At 39.1% G+C, this 22,021-nt stretch overlaps 2 protein-coding genes across 7 annotated transcripts in view; one reads left to right on the forward strand and one right to left on the reverse strand.

Moving 5' to 3' along the window:
- The window catches only part of STK36 (serine/threonine kinase 36), a 28,219-nt gene extending 14,395 nt beyond the window's left edge, over positions 1-13,824 (reverse strand). For 2 of the 5 annotated variants that reach the window (XM_081933978.1, XM_081933974.1), the window contains exons 1-16: positions 13,577-13,655; positions 12,778-12,862; positions 12,267-12,384; positions 11,860-12,000; positions 10,256-10,333; positions 9,394-9,524; positions 9,051-9,300; positions 7,861-7,954; positions 7,580-7,749; positions 7,288-7,484; positions 7,092-7,200; positions 6,854-6,997; positions 6,224-6,403; positions 5,428-5,525; positions 5,003-5,108; positions 1,213-1,354 (exon numbers count right to left, since the gene is read on the reverse strand). In XM_081933978.1, coding sequence (XP_081790104.1) covers positions 1,213-1,354; positions 5,003-5,108; positions 5,428-5,525; positions 6,224-6,403; positions 6,854-6,997; positions 7,092-7,200; positions 7,288-7,484; positions 7,580-7,749; positions 7,861-7,954; positions 9,051-9,300; positions 9,394-9,524; positions 10,256-10,333; positions 11,860-12,000; positions 12,267-12,350 — 1,924 coding nt within the window. In that variant the 5' untranslated portion in view covers positions 12,351-12,384; positions 12,778-12,862; positions 13,577-13,655. Of the gene's footprint in view, positions 1-1,212; positions 1,355-5,002; positions 5,109-5,427; positions 5,526-6,223; positions 6,404-6,853; positions 6,998-7,091; positions 7,201-7,287; positions 7,485-7,579; positions 7,750-7,860; positions 7,955-9,050; positions 9,301-9,393; positions 9,525-10,255; positions 10,334-11,859; positions 12,001-12,266; positions 12,385-12,777; positions 12,863-13,302; positions 13,433-13,576; positions 13,656-13,765 lie in introns of those variants that run through there. The other 3 variants (XM_081933976.1, XM_081933975.1, XM_081933977.1) reach the window with 3 other exon arrangements.
- A 2-nt stretch (positions 13,825-13,826) lies between these two features.
- Positions 13,827-21,977, forward strand: RNF25 (ring finger protein 25). 2 transcript variants are annotated; one of them, XM_081933983.1, is made up of 10 exons: positions 13,827-13,919; positions 15,285-15,356; positions 15,683-15,785; positions 15,893-15,960; positions 17,599-17,668; positions 17,788-17,859; positions 18,338-18,478; positions 19,489-19,578; positions 20,082-20,216; positions 20,599-21,977. In XM_081933983.1, the coding sequence occupies exons 1-10, from the start codon at positions 13,873-13,875 to the stop codon at positions 21,292-21,294; spliced, it is 1,494 nt and encodes a 497-aa protein (XP_081790109.1). In that variant the 5' UTR covers positions 13,827-13,872; the 3' UTR covers positions 21,295-21,977. The 2 variants fall into 2 exon arrangements, with proteins under 2 accessions (XP_081790109.1, XP_081790110.1); XM_081933984.1 differs by lacking the exons at positions 13,827-13,919; positions 15,285-15,356; positions 15,683-15,785; positions 15,893-15,960 and adding an exon at positions 17,120-17,264.
- Positions 21,978-22,021: the final 44 nt, after the last annotated feature.

Raw genomic sequence — 22,021 nt, forward strand, 5'->3', positions numbered from 1 at the left:
GTGGAGGTAAGGACGCATGCACGTGCTGCGCGTGTGCGCGCACTGCTGCGCGCGTGCATGTGGGGGATGTCGGGCCCCGTTGCACCGTACTGGTTGCAATGGGATCTGGAACCCATCACTGGCTTTGAATGATGTGATAGAAGAGGGTGTCACACTGGTGGCCCATGGGCCAGATGTGCCATATCCAGGCCACGCCTGCCCCAGCTGCGCAAATGGGGAAAATGTTGCCAAATGTCACGTGACGGCAACATGACATTGAGAGTTTGACACCTGTGTGATAGAATGTTGTGGGCCAGTTTCACAAGAGGGAGGAGATGCATTCTGGAGGAATAAAAGGCATCTTAATTCAAATAGTTGGTGTGAAAGAGGGTGAAGACAGCCCCTCTCTAATAGTTCTCACAATATATGTTTGATGTAGATAGTAGAGTCCTTCAGTTTGGAAAGATCCTGTCTATATGTATGGAACAATAAAGAAATCTGCTTGGACGAATCACCATGAATCTTTCTTGGTTTTCGGTCTGACCACCAACAATGAGAAAATTAAAAGAACTTGGTGCATTAGCTAGCAAGATTAATAAACTGAAGACAAAGAAACCAACAAAATATGAAAATACAAGATCAAATAGAACCAATGAACAAAACAGTATTCAATATTAGAAAAATGTAAAATATATGGGGGTTTATTTGATAAATAAAAATTGTATGTTGTTTCAAAATAATTATGTTAAGACATGGAATGAAGTTTTAAAAGATAAGATGTTTAAACCTACAACTGTCATTGTTGAGGAGAATCAGGCTTTATGGGGACATTTTCAGTGAAATTCAGGGCAACAAGATAAAGCGTAAGACTAGATACCTCACAATGAGAACATATTTTATTTGCTTAATCTACATAGATACCCATCTCACATAAGTGAGCCTGAGTGGCTTATAAATTTAATATTCATTTCTATTCCTTGTAAATAGCAATGCAAACAAATTTGATTGCACTATGTGGAACATCAGTATCACATTTGCTATGTGTTCTCTAATTGGATCAGAGCACAGAGGAGAAAAATTGTAAGAATTATGTGAGAATACAAGAGAAACATTGTGCTTGTAAGCAGCCATCAATTAAGAATAAGAGAAAGTTCTGATGGAGAAATATAATGGCAAGTTTGTAGCCTCCTCAAAATACGAGGAGGCTAGTCTCTTTGCCATTGTATCCATTACCTTCTTGAGCTGAGTGCTCAAAGCTTGCACCCAGGTAGAATGCATCCAGCAGGGCTTGATGCTCTTCAAGCAAGCTGGTGTAGAAGGTGTTGGAGACTGATGGACAGGTGCGATCCATGCTCTCACATAAATGGGTGAAACACTAAAGGAAGGGAAAAAGGGCAAATATTACAATGCTGATGGGGCAGGTTTAAAGGTGGGTAGAAGGAATAACACCCTAGACCAACACAGTGAAGCTGAGCTGGTGAAGTAAGATAAATGTGATCTCCCTGGCTCCATTAGCAACGGTGACAGATTGCTTGGTGGCCAAATGGGTTGAATGGTGGAAGGTGGGGGGGGAGGGGGAAATGCAGGACCCGCAGAGCGCTAATTTCTTGGAAAACTAGGAGAGAAGGGTCCCATGTTATGAAGATACCCAGCTGAAAGGGAGGAAAGGTACCATCACTTTTCAAAGCTAGCAAGAAATCACAGCATTAAATGCAGCACTTTGGGTAGGTGCTGTTAAAAATGGGACACTTCTTGGCTGTTTCTGCCACCATCAGTATCATTCCCAGGGGGTGAGGGGGGGGGGAATGCAGTGTTTCCAAACAATCAATGATTTTAGAGGGCCACGTCACTAGATAGATTAAGAACTCCTGGGCTAGCAGAGAAAACAAATCAACAGCTGTTTCTGAGATCTTTCTTTTTTTTAATAATGTTTATTTATTTATTTTTTTCAAAACAAACACAACACATCCTTCTTTACATACTGTAGAAAGTGTATCGGTTGGTTACAAAAAGGCTTTCATGCATCTCTTCCACAGTCAACAAACATAATTCATATTAACTCAAGTATTTTAACTCAGATATTTACACACGTTACCATCATCATACCTCCATTTTCATTTGACTATAATTGTTTAAACGTCCATCATAAAATATACCAAAATTTAATACATAACCATATACTGGCATTTCATTTACTGTTTCTAAAATCCTCCAACAACACTGAATCCTTATGTCCTATTCTAGCTAAACATCCATAATATTTAATAACGAAGTTTTCTAACCCTCCTTTCCAAATCACAGTTTACAATTTACATCCAGTTTCCTTACGTTGTACCCATACCTGTATATACGTTGTTATCATTATCCCTCCTTTATTTAACTATATCCTGCATCATAACATTTCCCCCCTAATAATCATGACTTAACTGTATCTAACTTGGTTCTTTTTTATTAACTTTTCTATATAATCCAAAAGGATTTCTAACCTTCCTTTCATGGGTACCATTCAATATTCATATCCAATTATTACTTATCATAACACCACACATTGTATACATTACTGTCATTATCAATTATTTATTTAACTATATCTATTGTCACTAAATTTCACTAAGTTTAACTAGTTTTAAATTATGCTCTTCCATCTATCAACCTGTATCTTTCCAGTAGCAAAACAGCCTCATATCTTCTGCCATTTGTGGTGTCAGTCCTCTAATCATCTCCTTAATCAACTTTGTATGGACTCCTCTTAGCAACTCCTTGCTTATAAAATCTCTCATGTAATTTCGATGCCCTTCTTCTGTTTTCCTTAATCAGCTTATTTTTGATTGTTGGTAGCGTTATCAATGATATTGCTAATAAAATTTCTCTCTTTAAATCCATAAATTCTTTTGTTTTTTCTTCTTCTATATCTTGCCATCTGGGGTAGATTTCCCCTCCATTTAATTCCTCTTTCAGTATTCCACTCTTTCCATTTTCAGAGACAAACCAATCACCATAAATATCAGCAATTTTAATCTCTTTATATTCATTTTCCTCTTCGATTTTTAGGATTTTAACCACCATTTTTTCCACTTGATAAACATCTCCAACGTCTTCATCATATTTTACTGTTAGATGCTCTAAGTCTTCCAACTTCTTCTCTATCCTCTTATGTGTTTGATAATTTCTGTATTTCTGAGAATATCTTTTGCAGACTTAAAATTTCTTTCTGCTGTTGAAATTGTGCCATTATCTCCAGCTAACAACACTGCTGCTCTAGCTTGGAAGGTTTTAACAAGATTAAGCATAGATTCACAATAACATTTTCTTTTCACCTTTCTCTGGTTAAAGATATACTTCAAAGGGACATCTGTATGCTTTTCTTCTTATCACTCTCTATAAACAAGCAGTGAGACCTTGGAGTGCCAAGCCAAGATAATCAGTGAGAAAAGTAAGAGTGTTTCATTTCCAATACACAAACCTTCAGCCTCTGAGTAGCAGTGTTATTGTTGCAATTTTCTTTGTTTCTTTTTTGTATTTCAAGTTTTAAAAAAAGTCTGATTCTTGAATGATTAGAAGAACACCCACAGTAATGAAAGAGGAGAATTTTAGTCCATAGGTTACAAAGTATAATAAAAGCAAAAAAAATAGAAGAAAACTTAATCCATTTGTTTTAAAAGGCCTGCATAAATTCCATCCATGAAGATAGCATTTAAAAAGTAAGATAACCCACAATCCAAATTTAATTCCGCCGCTTATTTCTTCTGTTCTCCAATTTAAATTAATTTTAAGTTTTTTATAGGCAGTCTCTTTTAAAATGGTAAAAATTCCTCACCAGCTGGAAACACTTTCTCTTTCCGTATCCTTCTGTTTTGGAACCGCCTCAACTTCATCAGCCTAATGGCTGGATTTTTTGTCGCCAGCTTGAAGAACGTCTCTTGGATCGATCAGGAACTTTGCGAGGTCCCTGAGATCAGCAAGACGTTTTCTTCCTGTTCACCGTCTCTGCGGGATGGTTTAGGTCCGTTTGGACCACCCAGCGACAAAAGTATCGACGGCGATCTCAGAGCTTTGAGATCGCACGTTGTCTCGTCACGACATTGGCTCCTCCTCCAGATCTTTCTTAATGGAATAGTAAGACATTTGTGAGGTAATCTGAACTGTCTCCCCCCCCCCCCTCACCCCCAAAGGTAGACCAGATCTGTAAACAGATTTCATATGATGACTACACTTCAGTAAGATTATTTAGCTAGGCTATAATAATAGGTTATTGCAAGTCTACCATGTTTTCCCTTCCCTCCCTCTTATACCTCAGGGAGTCAGGGATTGGGTGGGGGCTACTTTGACTTTCTTTGTAATGCTCTCCTGCTGCTCTGGATTTAACACATGTGTGTTATACAACTGGGGTTTTCCTCGTGACCTCTGGATTCCTTCTCTAAGACCATTTCCCTGATTACCTACATTAAGGAAATAATATTGCATGACTTAGATTCAATATACCACATGTTGGAAAATATGCTGAAAAACCGAGACTTGAAAACATCAAGCTTTCAAATCCTTTTCTTAAGTTTTACAATTTGGTATGATTTTTACAAATAAATCCATATGGGTAAGTTTGTGAAGGCTTTTAATCATGGAAGATATTTAGAAACTCCATGTCCAGGCACATTATGCTACTGAATGTCAAAAACTGAGAAGAAGTACAAGAGGGCCATCAATTATTTTTCTGCCTTGGTACCAACTGCTGGATCAAACATATCTGATTCTGCAGGACTTTTAAAATCAAATTTAAAGTAAAGGTTTTCTTACCTAAAAAAAAAAGCTGTCCTATACACAGAATTCAATAATTCTATAATGGCTTCTAATTACATGATGAAGCCATATTCCTTAGCTGAGGAGAGCCTTGAGGGATGAGTGTGTCAGCTTACATATGGATTGGAGCAACAGATGATGAAGCTGAATGAGGAGGAGAATGAAAGTGCCAGCAACAGAATACAGCTGGATAAATTAAAAAAAAATCAGATAAGGCATGGATACTTACCACGAGGCTTTGTTCTCGCAGCCTGCTTTCTTGATCTGTTGGCTGATTCAGTAGTGTGGGCAGCAGAGTTAGGAAATGACTAGCACACGTGTAAAATTCCTGCAAACTGGAAAACCATTTGTGTTTATGATTCAAGACATAAGAGCTAAACTCTGAAACATACTAATAAACCTCACGACAGCAATTCAGTTTTCTCCATCTTCTACCCAGTTCAATTGTTGCAGCATAAGGGCTTCTTTTTGGAGACATTATTTGCCATGCCCTGCTTTCAAGGAAAAAAAAAGATATAGCAGGAGAATAGAACCACCGGTTATTCAGCCATACCCATTCATTTTGGGATTCAATTTTGCCTGCCCCTATTCTGCTGAAAATAGTATTACAACTTATTTTGCCTTCTTATTCTCTCTATCCTGCAAGCTTCTTACCTTTGCTTTTCTTTATCTTTCTCCTGGTTGAAATCACTGGCAAAGAAGGCTGACATCACTGCAATTAGATCTATTAGCAGTGTAATATGCCATGGCTGCTGTAGGACAGAGAAAAGAGTGCATATTTTGAAAATTGTGTAGGGGTCTCCAAAAGATCAAGGAATATCTCAGTGAATTCTACATATATACTGCCAAATTTTGTGAAAGATGCAGACTACTAATGCAAAAAAGCAGGAAGGAAGGAGAAAAGGAAACAAAGAAACAAAGAAAGAAAAAAAGAAAGAAAGAAAGAAAGAAAGAAAGAAAGAAAGAAAAGAAAAGAAAGATCTGTGTCGACAAAATTATCTTGCATGACTTGCAGCACCGAGATAAGATTCAGGCAAATGTGATACCTTAGTATCAAAATATCAGTTTGAACTTAAATCAAATCTGCTGGCTTTCTTGATTACTCATGTGCACTTTAAATGCAAGACATTGGCTATGGAAAACTCGAGCAAAATGAAACCTTCCAGAAGTCAACTGATGAGGCTAGCTATAGTACTATTCTCTCTAGTTCCCTGCTGTTCTTCCCACCAAATTCTGCATTTCAAATACTCCAATACTGCTATCAACTTTGGGTAGATTAAACACAATAAATATGATTTTTGTCTTTTGAATCAAACATAAAAATGTCACTTTAAATTATGCTCATATAAAAAAAAACCTAAACAAATACATGCAGCAAAATTTGCCTGCCACCCACTCAGATCACTTTTCTGGAATTGAGCTGATTGTTGAAATAATACCTCTTTCATACCTGCTTGATACGGGAGCTCTCCAAGATGTCCCTCACTAGATGGATCACAAAATGGGATAGGTTTATGTCCCTGCAGAAGGTGTATAGCAGTTCTGAATTACATCGTGTATTTAACAAGTTGCAAATGACACGAAGGACAGGACGAAGATGGGAAGCACCCTCAAGCATTCCTTCCAAGACCTATAAAAACATATTAAAAACAGACACATTTAGCAAACTACCAGCCCCTAAAGTGTGACATTATACAGTTTGTTCATTCTAGTCATACGGTCTTCAATAATATGCACAACCATTACTAAGTTCACTCAATATACCTGCAGCCATTCCCCCCCAGAATCAATAGCATGTGCCAGCTTAGCCTTTAGATTCCCTCAGTCCCTACAAGAACTCAGACTTTCTTGACTCTGACTTTCTTCAACTCTTAAAGATTTACTTCATCCTTCAATTTCATGCCTCACCAATTCCTAGGAGTAATAGCTAAATGGCCAAAACTGCCAAAGGGGTCTGACCACGGAAGTGTATTTCCACTTAAGTCCTCATCTCTTTTCTCTTAAAGTGCATGCAGTTTCATTTCTGAAGAACTAGTTCCTAAAACATCTCTAGTGTTCTTTGACATTTTGTATATCTCACCTGCTGACCAGAATCCTGGATTCGGATACGGATGCGCTGCATAAAATCAGGGTCTCCCAGAAGACTCAGTGGGGCACACAGCTGTACATTTACAGGATCTGTGGCATCAATGAGGTGCTGCCATTCCTCATCACTATCCAGCTCCTACAGAAAAAGAATGTGTCTGCAATGCCCTGGAAGTCCAGAAAAAAATGTCTCTGATTCTGCAAAGTGCTGAGGTATATAGACATATACTTACCTCAGGTTCCAGATCTACAGTGTTGAGGCTGTCTTGTGCTTCTGGTCTGCCATTTCTTGGCTTCCCCTCTGAGAATTCCCGGTCGTAATCATGTGTAATTCTGTTCTCCCTATCCATGAAGAATAAAGATGAAGATTGAAGTGAGACTGCGCAGCAGAGAGCTGTTCTTTCCTTAACTCCAATATCTAATTCTCACCGAGGCGTAGGAGGTGGCTCTGCTTGCTCCCATTCTGCTCCTTGATTTTGTAGAACACAAGGCCTCTGTTCTCCAGAACCAGAAGACACCTGATGCCTTTCTCTGGGATCTGCCTGAACTGGGCAGGTTTCCCATGGAAGTCCCTGGCCTTCCTTGGCTATTTCTCCTTTCAAAGGAGGCTTGGATTTCTCTCTCACCTGTAGTAGGAGAAAAAAAAATCACATGTTATCTTACTGTTGTGAACTGAGACTCAAAAGGAGCCTTCCCAAGGATTATATGCTGTACATTTCACCTTTTTCTGAGCCTCCTGGGCCATCTTCTGACGTGCCTTCTTCAAAATCTTTGACTGACCACTATGAGGGGCCAGGAAATGTGCCTGTTGGTCTTTGAGAGCCTGTAATTCAGGGCTCAATTTGCTAGTGAAAGGGTTTGCAACAGCCTGTTCTGTTGTGTCATTGATCACTGCAAAGAAGGATCCAGGTCAGTAACCAGATTTTGATGGACTGCATACATTAAAGCAGACACTTAAGCAAGATTGAGGGGAGATGGTAGAAAGAAAAGTGCCATACTTACCTGTCACCCGTCCAGCAATGAAAGGATGATAGAGTAGCTCTGGCCAGGATAGACGCTGACGAGGATCCTTCATTAGGAGACCTTGCAAGAAGCTCTATAAAGTAATGTAACACATGAAAGAAGTTCTCCTGACTAAACTGGTAGGCATGACTAGTGTGCTTCACTCATCTTGACTAGATGAGTCTCTGTAATCCAACCATATATGAGGCTATCATCAGCACAAGACATCTTGGAATATAACTTTTGTTTCCAAGTTTAAATTTACAATTCTCAAAGCTTCAGGAAAACTGTGGCTTAAACAGTCTGCTAGTTTCAGCAAAATATTGTGCAGAAATATTCTTTAAGAGACAAATACATTTGGAAAATGGTGTATTTCATCTCCCCACCAAGAAGCTAGGCAAGACCTGAACCAGTAAGAAGGAAGAGGTTTATATATTTGGAACTGTTTGAAATAGCAACAAGAGTTAGTTTATAATGGCAGTGCAAATTTTAATAACCTGGGTAGCATCAAATCTATGTGCAGCAATAGCTTGAAGTCAAGAAGTAACAGAGGCTAATCTTTTAAAATACTGTTTAAAGTCTTCATGTGGGCCGAACACAAATAGCAAATAGTGAAAGAAGGTGAAGAAATCACGTGGACCAAAGAGAATATAGGAAATGTTGAGTGTAACAGGACACTGAAAGACTAAAAATTCTAGGACAGTGGTTTCCAACCTTTTTCATCTCACGGCATACTACAAGGTGTTAACATGTGTGCATATTTTATAAGCAGGACTTCCAGGTCATACAACCTAAAAGTTCCATGATGTCACAGGTTGCTGGGACCTGAAAGGAGACTCAGAGGAAGTCTGACCCATGTGATGTCACAGAGATGGAGTACTGGCTGTGCACTTCCACATTTCTTTGTGGCTCACTAATGTGGCACCCTTGTAGACTTTTTGTGGTACACCAATGTGCCATAGCACAAACGTTGAAAAGCACTGCTCTAGAAGAAAAAAAGAACACATGCTTTCGTGTCTATGGAGATTTTCGGTCATCCAGGTGATGATTGTCCCAAAGGTGCTTTTTCAAAAGGAAACTGGACTTTCTGGTTAAAGTCCAGATGCCTCTTGAAAAAGCACCTTTGGGATGCCTTCATGTAGAAATCAACCTTAATCTTACTAAGTGGAGTTGGAAAAAAAAAGTGTTACCTTGAAATGAGGGCTCATGTTTTTTGGCCATTTGACTGGATCTTTGATGATAAGGCTGACCAATTGGAAGATGCTATTGGTGTAGAAGGGTGGGGTCCCCACGTACAGTTCATACAGAATGCATCCCACCGACCAAAGGTCAGCTGTGTGGTCGTATGGCTTCTCTTCCACAAGCTCAGGAGCCATATAAAGTGGGGTGCCCTTGATAGATGTCAGTACCATGGTCTGAACGCTCATTGCCCGGGCAAACCTTCCAGAAAAGGGGGGGGGGAGAAACAAAAACCAAGATTTTTCAGTGCTTAGATCAAGAATTAGAAATGGAGGGAGATCATAAGGTACCTACCCAAAATCACAGAGTTTGACCACGCCTCCTTTCCCTAACAGGATATTCTGAGGTTTCATGTCACGGTGTAGGATCCGGTGGGAATGCAAGTAATAGAGTGCAGAAATAAGCTGAGCAGCAATAACTTGCACCTGAAAGAGAAATTGCAATCCAAACCCTGAGAAGAGGCGTACTTACTTACCATTGTGAAAACTTCTCCCAGTTCGAGTATAACACTTTCATACTTTTTATATTCTCCGATGCTGCTGCTTAATCTAGTATCTTCCCCAAGAAACTATAAAATCATACAACACTGCCTATATTACCCTATTTGCAGGCCAAGCATGCCCTCTTAATTAGAGGTTTTCTCTAAATGTACACTGTAATTTGATTTTTGGGGAAGGGATTTGGTATTAGGAAGGAGCTCGGGATCACAGCATGTAATGTCCTTTAGTGATACTTCTCTCCATTGAAGGACATCCAGATTCAACCATGAACAACACCTGACAAGCATTTGCTTGAAGATAAATAGGCTGAATTCATTCTTTAAGAATCCACATTAGTCTACTGCACTGTGGTCAAAATTGACCTTATTATCATTTGTTCTAGTATTTTTCCTGGTAAAAGACAGATGACTGGACAGCACTTTCTTAGTCCTCATTATTTATGTTTTGAGGGATGTGACAATTATTGCCTCTTTTCAGTCTTGTGATTCCCCATTCATTCTTTGCAGATGCAACAGACTCATGCCATGTACACGGCATGGGGCACATGACCTAACAAGATCTGACTCTTACACTGCTATTACAGTATTCTTCTCACTCTGTAATATTTCTCAGCTTGGGCTCCTATTTCTCCAGTCTAACTCTTCAGCTGCAGTTACCTGTTCCTCAGGCAAGTTCCCATCATCTTCAAGGATCTGAAAGAGCTCTCCTTCAGCATAATCTGTCACCACAACCACCTAGCAGTCAAGAACCAGAAAAGTAAGCCAATATAGTCATTCACAAAGAAGCACAGGAAAGAATACAGTAACACTATGACTAACGTTCCTGCACTGAGCATAAATCTAATTAACAGCTACAGAATGACTGTAAAGTCTTATAACATTGAAAACATTGCAGGACCCTTTTGAGAAATGGAATCAGAAGTTAACATCAATAATGTCAACTGCAATCTTTTTTGTAGGGATAGACTATGTCCAAAAGATGTTTCTGAGGAAATGACAGAAGAGAAACAAGTCTGATCTGAGAAGACAGAGACAGACTTGAAACTGGAAATGGATCTACAAATGACATTGAAAATGATGTCCCATCGGACATCAAAAGAAATAGTTTGATGTTTTAAAAATCAAAAAGGAGTTGTACATAGTAAACCAAGAGAATGATCTAGATAACATTTATACATTGGATTTACAAAAAAGGTTTACTAAAGCTTAGATAAATTTTGTGAGAAAGAACAAAACAGAAATGAAATCAGTTTTATGAGATTACTTGAATGGACTAAAAATTAAGATTGTTAGAAGTAAAAGAAAGGAATGTAAAGTTGATTTTTTTAAAAAAAAAAGTCTAGATTGCGGACATTGCAGTACCTAGAGACAGCGGGGGTGGGGGTTGATGGGCGGGAGAAAGAACTAGAGAAAATTAGAAAATATAATTGTGACAAGATAAAGCAAAAGTAGTACCAGTAGTAATAGGTGCCTTGGGCGAAATTCCAAACATTTCCAACCCGGTTTGGCATTGACAAAATCACCATTAATCAATTGCAAAAGGGAGCTTTATTCTGAATCCCATTGAGAAACCTACTGGTAACCATTCCCAGATTTTTACAAGAGGAACATACTGTAATCCAAACATTCTCAGTGTCAAAGTTCCGACAGATGCCCTAATTAAATCAGGAGCCTCGAGCCAAGCTTCAAAAGAAATCCAGTTATTTATTAGGAGCTTCATGTCGGCATGTTCCAAGTGAAGCCAACTCTGACCCCACGCAATTTATGGCCCAGGCTTGACCCTGTTTCCTCCCCTCCCCCCAGGCAGGGTGACCCCCTGTCACCAGTCACATTCGCCAACGAAGCAATTTCACGGGTTGTAGAGATCATTCCCCTCCGACCACTGTGGAACGGTCTTGACAGAGATATGTCTGGAATGTGCTTTTGTTTTTGGCTAACGTGCTGCTTCGCTGTAGCTGAAAGTTGGTTTTCCCATCTCCCTTGCCTATGGCAACTCGAGAGCAGGCCAGGGATGCTTTGCAAGTTGACACTCAGGTTGGTTGAACACAATATAATGGCTTTATTGGGAAGTGAAGTAAAAATTCATGCGCTCTAGGGCCCTCAATCTTCTTGGAGAAAGTCTTGTTACATAAGCGGTAAGAGTATACATTGATTTGATGGCACATAATCCATCAGAAAGGGCTTTAAAGATGAGCAATGCACAGTTTTTTCTATTTCTCCTACACTTAAACTTCAAAGTGATTTTGGCAATATGTTTTCACCTCTTTGTCAGTTTCAAAACTGTCAAGCATCTGGACAATGTTGGGATGATGAAGTCCCCTCATGATCTCAATCTCTCGCTGCAAATTCTTCAGATCTTTCTGAGACCGACCCACTTTAGGAATAAACTTCAAGGCCACAACCTATAATGTTTTAAGAAAATACAAAGCTGGGGAAACATGCTAAATCACTATTTGCCTTCTTTCCAAACTTTTTTATCAAATATTTTTTTCTTTCCCAATTATGTCTGCATTAATAACCCATAATAAGATTTCTTTGCATGTTATGGAAGCCCAGATAATTGCGGCTTAGTCAATGAATCAGTGCTAATCAAAATAATTGAACACAATCTATTTGTATAACAACCCCCACTGAACAGTCAATTATCACTTTTCTCTTTTGCTCTTACTTGTGCGCTATATTTGCGACGTCCTTTATAGACTTTTCCAAAAGAGCCTTCTCCAACCATTTCCAACACATGATACTTGTCCATGATTAGTATGTATGGAAAGGGATAAGTGCATAACCTGTTGAGTTCAGAAACAGAAATGTAGATCCTGCAAGTTAAGTTATCAGTACTTCCCTCTGCCACGCTCTCAAATTGACTTCTTTTCTTCTCTAATAATTTTCTCACATTTGCCCTTTTTTCTTCTGGATTTTTCATAATTCTGAAGTTGCCTCCATGTCAAATTATGGTACATTACATACATTTTAGATTCTTCTTGTAACATGTAGCTGATTAGATCATTGCTGAGCAATACTGGCATTATTACATTTCTCTATAAACTAGATTCTGCAAGAATATCTACCTCTACAATTAACATCACTGAAATTATACAAGCTCTCTTCGCTAGTTTACATTTTTTTCCTTTTTCTTACTGGAAGACTGGTCATTATTATATGTACCATATCTTTCTAACCTTTGTTCAGAAGCCTTTTGATTTGACAGTGTATCTCCCAGTTTCTAGAAACTTCATCGGGCTCCGATGATTTCCAATAACGGTCCTAAAATACAAGACAAATCCCATAGGATTGTAAAACTCAGGCATCCAGTAACACTGAAGCATCTTTGGATGATTTTTCGTAGCACATTTCTTTGGGGTGCAAGGCATTAAGCAAACAAAATCAAAGCTTTCTGCTTTACTAGTCTTTCAAACTGGCAAGGAAGAGGCTCTCTTGTTACAGCTCTTTAGCACCTGCTTTTAGAAGACTCAAAGAAGATTGTGAGAATTTATAGATTGCATTTTACTTTTGTTATTTATTTTGATGCCTTTGTCTTCTTTTTATCTGACATTATTTCATTATATGTTCATTTCATATTATATTTTTTTAACCAGCAACTTTTCTCAAATTTCAGCTACCCCACAATTTTAACAACACATAAAATTCTTACCAAGGGCACCTACCCCACCTCCCTAATTTTTACTGTATTTTCTAACACACACCAAACCCACAACAGAGAGTAGAGACTTATTCTCCAATAAAGAAAGTAGGAGATGACAACTGCAGCTGCTGCCAAAAGTTCCTTTGGCTTCATCCCATCCTGCTTGGACCTGTTTCTTTCTGAAATGTTTGCAAAGATGCATTGCAAGCTAAAGGCTGCAACCCTTTCACTCAGCCACTTTAAAGACAGGACTTCAACTCCCAGAATTGGGGAATTCTGGGAATTGAAGTCCACACACTGGTTTTAGAGAACACTCATCCACTGCTGGGACTTACTTCTAAGTACTTGCGCAGAACACGAGATTCAACTCACAGCAAAACACCTCCATCCCTCTTCCCTTCCCTCAGCCCCACCTGGGGGGAATTGCCAAGGGTCTCCTCGCGAGGAAGGGAGCGATGGGTTTAGCTCCGTATCTCACAAGGGCGGGGGGGAGAGGGAGCCCGCACGCTCCAGACGCCCGTTACCTGCCAAGCGTCAGGCGACGGCGTCGTCGACCTATCGCCTAGCAACTCCCGGCGCCGGAAGTACTCGTGGTCGATTGGGCCCTCTTTCCGGTTTTGGGCTGGCAAAGATGGCCGCGGCAGGTGAAGAAGAAGAGCGGACAGGAGGGGAGGATTGGTAAGAGGGTGGTTGGTGTCGTTTTGTTCGAATTACCAAAGCTGAGTTCTGTACTTTCTTGCTTCCCTCTGCTTAACCTCTTTCTTCCCTCTTTCCGGCTGGCCTCAGTGAAGCGGTGATGAGCTTTCGGACTGAATGATGAAACGTCAGGACAAAAAGCAAAGTAAATGTCTGTGGAGATTCTCAGTCATCCAGGTTATGGTTGTCCCAAAGGTGTCCCCCCCCCCTTCTTCAGAGCAGAAGAAGCTTTTGGATAGAAGCACAACGTCTTCAAAGAAAAAAAAAGTCCAGTTGCCTCTTGAAAAAAGCACCTTTGGGACAAAAGCCAAACAACCTTGGTCATTGGGCCCCGAAAGCTCATCAGTGCTTCAAAGAGTTAGATACTTCTTGCTGCCATATAATAGTAATCTGGATTTTTGCAGCCTACATATGGTAGCATTACTTTGGTAACTGCCAGGTTGAATGTCCATGGCGATTCTCAATCATCCGGGACATGGTTGTTCCAGAAGTGCTTTTCTGAAATGCAAGGGGACTTTCTTGGTTTTAATCCTTGAAAACATTTCACTTCTTACCCAAGAAGCTAATTCAGAAAAGCATTCTTGGGACTATCTGCCAGGTTGTTTTTTTCAGCTAGAAAAATTGGCTTGTAACAGGGTATAGCGATAGAAAAATAAGAGATTTGACTCAGAGATTCAAGGAACAGGAATTAAGTTTTATTCACTTTACTACTAGTTTCCTTAGTGAGTAGTTTCCTTTGTTTTGTACTTTGAGATAAAACTCTTCAATATTTCTTTTGGAAATGCCTTTCCTTCCTACAAAGAAAGAAGGAAAGCATACATTCATTAGCTGTACAAGTATAGGAAGTAGTTATTCTAAAAAAAATACTTTTCTCTCTTGCCCCCATTTATGTATGCTATAAACTTAATACAATCTCTCTTCATCTATTTTGCTCTTGTTCTTTTGGCCATTGCTATATAAAATTAAAGCAGTTGGCAGAACTGGAGCTTTTGAATACAGATGAGGTTGGAGTGACTTATAGAAATCTATCTTAGAAAATAGCAGTGTAATGATGACTTTGATCTTTATCTATTTTAAAAATAATGGTGGTATTCTAATCCTGAGACTGGAAATTTTGCCTTTTCTAAAAAAAATAGTTCTAGGGGCATTTTATAATTTCAAATTATTTTATAGGATTACTACAAATACCAGTTTCCAAAGTGACTTGTTTTAAAGAATCAGTTTCTGTTACTCTATTGAAAGGAGCTTGCCTGCTTTATTATTGCTGTAAAACACATCTTATACTATGCAGGTAGAAGAAATGTAAGAAAATGAGATATACCTATAATATTATTTCTTTTTCTTCAGGGGTTTGAATTCAGAAGTGGAAGTTTTAGAATCTATCTATTTGGATGAGCTTCATGTGTTTAAAGGAAACAGGTATTTGCTTTATTGTCAGATGTTTTGTTGGCTTACAGGTGTAAAATATAACCAAGAAGAGTATTAATGTATAAATGGTTACAAATCAATAAAACTTGAGGCCAGATTTCCATATGGATAATCTTCTCTGGCATACGTGACGGAAGAAAGGAGTAAAATTGACACATCACTCCTATATCATTCTCCGAGTTACATAGATACAAATCCTTAAGATTATGAATTTCTTAAAATCTCTTAAAATCACCAGTGTAGAATTCCAAGGTGTACTTTTTACATTTGTTCTCTTTTCTGACAATTGACTTTAGCTTGTGCCTCTCTCAAACTAGATCAATTCCCTGGGAAATCTCCATCACCCTACACCCAGCAACTGCTGAGGATCAAGATTCTCAGTATGTCTGTTTCACCCTTGTATTGTCTGTGCCTCTGCAGGTAAATATCTAAATGCTTTTTTCCCTAGTTATTTCATCATAGAATACAGCTGTACTATATATTTACAGCTATGCTATATATTTACACTTAGCTTGGTTTCCTTTTAGTATCCAAATGAAATACCAACGATTGCTATCCAGAATCCTCGGGGATTATCAGATGAACAGATCCAAAAGTAAGTACTTTTTATCATCAAGATTATCAATTAGTTGCGCACTTCTTTTGGAAGTGGGTTTCTGATGCTCATTTTTGCTTCTGTAGTTCTGTTGCTTAATATGTAGCTGTCCTTCAGAGGAGGAAGGTAATACAAAGTAGTTTCTATATATAAAATACATTTCTGGATTAACTGGAGAACAAAGATTTTGCTTCCTGAACCCTTTTGAGTGAATCTTGTAGATTTTTGGCTGCTAATCATGAAAATAACCTACAAATTTAACCTAGCACAATACCATTTTGTAGAGATCTTTTGTTTTTATACAATAGTAATGTATTACTACAGTACCTGTTGGCTATGCTGCACACATTTAAAAAAATTGAAAACATGGAATTGTTGTTGAAGCACATCTGGTACTCTAAGTATAACTAGCATATCTTTGGATATCTAAAAGTAGTGACTCTGCTGCTTGGAATGCAGCTCAGATATACCAAGTACTGTTGTTACATATGTAAATGAGACAACAGTGCAAGAGAGTCTCATTATGCTAAAAAGAAATGACCACTCTGAAATAATTTGGTTCTAGGAAAGAAAAACGTGACACATGAAAAACCTGTTGACCCAAGAAAGATAATTCCCGCCCCCCACTTCACATAAAACCCGGATTGATGAAAATTTTTGTGAAAGTGATGAGCAAGAAAGGTGTGAAGATTTTTGTTATTTGAGACAGATGTTTCCAAGACTAACTGATACCAAGATCAAGGAAGGCATTTTTATTGGTCAACAGAATCTATCAGTACTGGCTAACTATTGTTGGACACTAGAGTGAGATGCATCAGACACCGAGTATAAACAAAAATCAGCAGCAAAACACTTTTAGCCCTGCTGAACTCATGCAGTGTGTCGGAAATGTTATGCACTTAAATATAGTCATTAAAAGTTAATTTCATGTTACTCAAGATTCCTGTGTGACGCAGTCATTTGGAAATTATACTGTATTTGTGTTCAGTTTGAAGAAGTCTATCATAATCACCAAAACTTTTTTAGGAAGCAAATATTTTTTTGGGGAAAATTACCGTTCAGTAAATGGGTTTTGTTTTGGAAGTGGAGGTTAAAGGATAAATTTATGGAAGGAATTTTTGATCAGCTAAAGCACAAGATGGACAGAGTTATCTGCTCCACCTTTCTTTACTCCTGCCTTACCAATCCCTGTAAAGCCCTGCCCTTTTCTTTCCCTTTCCTCAGAGGGGACTCAGAAAGGCTGGGCAACCCTAGCTGCTGTTGCTGCTTACCAAATGAGGAGGGAAATGCACCCCTACCATGGGGTAAGTTGAGGGAGCCTTGCATTGTTAAGTCACTATCATCGATTTATTTATCACATGGCAAAGGCAGCTTGGGTTCCTTTCCTGTGCTCATTCCACAGGTTGCGGTAGCCTACCCATATGACATAATATACTGAGAGTATAGTTATTTCCTATTGTCATTCCTTTTAAAGTGCTTGAAAGTATCTTTTTTGTGCAGGGCTAGAGATTACAGTCAGAATAAGCCTGTGCTTGTATTAGTGTTCGTCTTGTCACTGTGTTTGATCAATTTAGCTACTCTTACTAAGCATTGCCCTCTGGTTTTTCTTTTGGTGGTGCCCCTTTTCTGCCTGTCTAGAATTTCCCAGACACTGCAATGTATTGCTGAGAGCCAACTGGGTACACCTGTGCTGTATGAACTAATTGAGGTAAGAGGACAGGACAGAGACCTGCAAGGTTATACAGGGTGGTGGTAAGGAATGGATTTAGCTTGGACTGTCTCTGCTTTAGGATGTGAAATTACACACTGGCTTTTTCTCCCAACAAGAAAGGAAAAGAAATCCTCACAGACAACAACATCCCTCATGGGCAGTGTGTGATTTGTCTGTATGGCTTTCAGGTAAGAGCATGCTGGACTAGCATCTTTTTTACTATTATTTTGGGAATTAGAGGAATTAAAATCCTTGACAAAAGGAGAAATGAAATGAAATGTTGGTGAGCTTCTTGAAAAGATGCCCAGATAGGAATCTCTTAGTCGTGATGCAGTTAACGATGCGAGAAAAATGGGAATTTTAGGACAATCGAATATGGCATAGGAATTTATTAGGGTGCATACTCCTGTTTCTGTAGCTACTTGAAAATGCTACCCACCCACCCTCAGAAGCAGCTTTTCACCCAAAGGAACAGACTCTAATATTATGTGGAATAAAAAAGTAAGAAAGCCATTAGTTATATGCAGAAAGTTTTATATGAGTCTTTGGAATTAACCTTATAGAAGTAGGATTTGAATGTAGCAAACACTGCTCTCTGCAATATTTCCTGAAAGTGTCATGCTCAACTTAATGTACTCCTGAGAATCTGTTCTTTCATCTTCACAGGAGAATGAGGCTTTCACCAAAACCACGTGTTACCATTACTTCCACTCACGTTGTCTTGCTAGTTACATAGAACATATGGAGAAAGAAATCAATGCACAAAAGAAAGAAAGAATGCAGCATTTGACAGCTGTGTCCAAAGAGGTAATGAATAGTTTGCCATTTTCCCCCTAAAGCTGTTTGACTGCTCTTTTCCTCAGGAATGGCTTCTTAGTTTAGGACAATATCAGATTATTTCAGTTTGTTCAATTATGGCATTGTGAACAAAATACTGGGGATAACAATGGATTTTAATGAAATTATTAAGGCTAAAGGATAAGCAGCTTCCCTCTTACTGATGCAAACCCTGTGTTTTCAATCATCATTTTCTATATGTAATTGGGCAGGGAGCTTTAATCAGTGCCTTAACTCTGGGAAGAGTTTAGTGCAGTGGTAAAGGCACTGGACTAGGAACTGGGAAACAAATTCTAATCCTGCCTTAGGCACAAAGCCAACTGTGTGACCTTAGGCCAGTCCTTCTCTCTCAGCCCTAGAAAGAAGGTGGCAATGGCAAATCACTTCTGAAGAAATGTTGCCAAGAAAACAGCAAGAGCCTGTCCATATAATCACTTTAAATCAAGTCTGACTCAGGCAATGAATAAATAAATAAATTCTAGAAATAGACTTTATGGGAGATGAATAATATGTCTTTCTCTCTAAAGTGTTTTAGTAAGGTTCTGTGAATAATCTTTCTGGTTTTGTTAATAGAAGAACAAAAACCAGGTGCATTATTTTTGAAGAACACATTCCAAGTTTTTCTTCACGTTTTGACCAAGGTGGTTCTTTTTTAATGAATGAAAGAGGACGAGAATGTGTTTTATGTTCTGGATAATTCTTTTGTGGGACATGTTGTTTGCCATGATATGAAATGATCCTCTCTTTCTTCCTCCATAATAATACGAGAGGAGGGCAGCACTGAATGCATCTTTTTCATTAAGACTGAGTGCTGGGATAATTGTTTTTGATTGAGAAGTAACCATGGACTTTTCTAGAATTCTTCTAAAGGGGTTGTTACCAACCAAGGCAGAGCATCAGAGTATGAGAGTAGAAATAGAATATTGTGTGGCCTAATTACATGATGCTCATGGTTGCTTCTGTCATCTTTTCTTGCACAGGATATGGAAGTGCAATGCCCCGTGTGCAGGGAGCCTCTCGCGTATGACCTTGCCACACTGCAGGCAGCACCATTACCCCAGCAGTCAATGGTAAGGAAAATTGGCAGCCAGACCTTTTGCGTGGAACCATTACTGTTAAAAAGATGGGACAAACAAGAGGCTTGTGGCCTAAACCACTTTTCATATATCAAATTGCCTTAAGAAATCTGATACCCCTAAATATGTTTTGCTGGATTATTTCTAAATAGTGACCTCATTGGGGCTCTTTAACTCAGCAGGGTGTGGGAGGGACGGAGAAACAAAAAGGCTAAATGTCCACAGCATGTTCTCATTCTCACTATGTATAACAGTTTTTAGCTATGTGCACATAGCCTAATGTGTAGTGCAAAATCTAAATAATTTTTAATGCTCAGGTTTTCCAGGTAGGTCTAGGAATTATAAAGGTTTTAGTGTAAGATGCCTGGGGGAGGGAGGTCTGCCTAAATCCTTGTCCTTCCAGGAACAGTGTCAAGATCTCTCCCCACTCCCGCTGGGACCCCCCTAAAGGTTCCACTTGCTACTCTCCTGAAATACAAGCTGTTGTTCCCCCTTAGGAAATATACCAGCCTGACCAACAGACACTGCAACACAGAGAGCAGCTGCGTCAGCACTTCCAGAGGCAGCAAGAAAAAGGTGGCATCATTGACGTGGAGCTGGAGAGAAATCGCTATTTTGTTACCCTGCAAAGGGTGAGTGGATCAGCAGAATAGAAGGAAAAGGGGTTATTAAGGAAGGAAGGAATAGTATCCAAAATAAGGAAGCTATTAATCCTCTTTGCAGGAAAAGAAAACGTTTTTACGTGGCTGACAGTCTTGGAGCACAAGAGTTGACTGATATTTACATCTTAAGCAATTCCATAAGTGTCTTTTAGGTAATTGGTTAAGACTGAAATATCAAAGCCATTTTGGATGGCTGCTGTTGTCCAGAGCACATTCCAGCCTCCTTGCAATGAGACGCTTATTACAGAATCAAGCTGGAGAATATGAGTTTAGTGACACCAATATTTTAGCCCTTGCTGCGTGATCTTTCCGGTTCGTGTATTTTATCCTAATTTGTTCGTTTTCTTCTCAGCCCTCTGATGTCAGGGAATATGACCATACAGCCATCTCAGAAAACGACCTGGGAACTAAGAATGAGCTGAAGTCACCAGCCCTTTCAGAACACACTCAAAGAAGTACAACACCTATGAACAATGAGCTAAAAAATACAGATCCATCATCTGTTACTTTGCATCACCATAATAGGAGAGAAAGAAATCGAGGAGAGAAGCCATCTTTACAAAATCCTAGCTGGCAATTACATTATAAGGCATTGGAGATGTCAACAGGAAAGTATGTTGAGGAAGAATCTGAAGCCTTAAGTAGGAGATCTAACTGGAAGAAGGAAAGAGGGCGGTGGAACTATGAGAGATACAACCAAGATATTTCAAAATCTTATAGCCAAAACCAGGAGCCTTTTTTCTTGGATAAAAAAGATTTGCGTGCCAAAGATCTCCCATCAGCCAAAGAAGAGAAAAGCAACATGGACAAGTGGATACCAATGCCAAAAACTCAAGCCTCAAACAGAGAGAACGTGGACATTTGCCATGGTGAACTCCGAGGACAGGACACATGGCAAGGTCAGCATGGTATTCAGTACTGTGAGAGATGGGAAAAGACCAGAGGGAGAGAGTATGTAACTTATCCCAGAATGCCAAGAGGTCGGGGGCAATCCAGGCCAAAGCCACGGAAGGAACTTCAGGTCCCAGAGACAGAAGGAAGTTCTTAGCTGATGGCAATCAAGGAAGAGACACTGATCACTTTGTCATGTTGCCTTTCAGACATTGACTCTTCCTTATTTTATGAGGTGGGGGGGGGAACCCCCAGCTGTCTTGGGAGTTTTCTCTAATGCACTGGCAGTATGTCTTGTTGGGATGGATTCAGCTTGGTGAAAAAAGTATTCTGTTTTGTGAGGATTAGAATGCTGCAAAGGGACAAATGCCTAATTTGAGAGAGCAATAAATGACAATCAAATAGTTTACACGTATATTGAAATATCTTCCAGCAAAATGGAGTTGTTTTAGTGATTGGGAGGTGAAATCCCTTAGTTGGAAAGGCCATTGGGAAAATGCACTGTTAAAACACTTTTAGAATTTTTTTTTTAAAAAGAGGTACAGGTCTCTTATTGTCCAGGGGTTTGGATCAATTTTGCCACATTGCTTACTATTTATGGTCACTTCATGCCAAAAATGATGGCAAAAGAGTGCACTATAGTATCAAGATTAATTTAGAATTAGCTCTGGGAATTAATCCTACTAATTAATCCTTTTATGTGTAAATGGTCCTCTGAACCACAGAAGTCTGCAGTTAAACTGCATACTGGGATGTGAGGGTTGTTTTTTAGTGATCTTTTCACTACTGTCAATAACAAAGTATCTTTTATTTTATATGATTAAACAGTTGGTCTCCAAAGTTTTAAGATTCTTGTATTTCAAAAGAGATTACACTGAGCCTTC

Source organism: Natrix helvetica (assembly GCF_964273705.1).
Source record: "Natrix helvetica genome assembly, chromosome: 1".
NCBI classification, from domain to species: Eukaryota; Metazoa; Chordata; class Lepidosauria; order Squamata; family Natricidae; genus Natrix; species Natrix helvetica.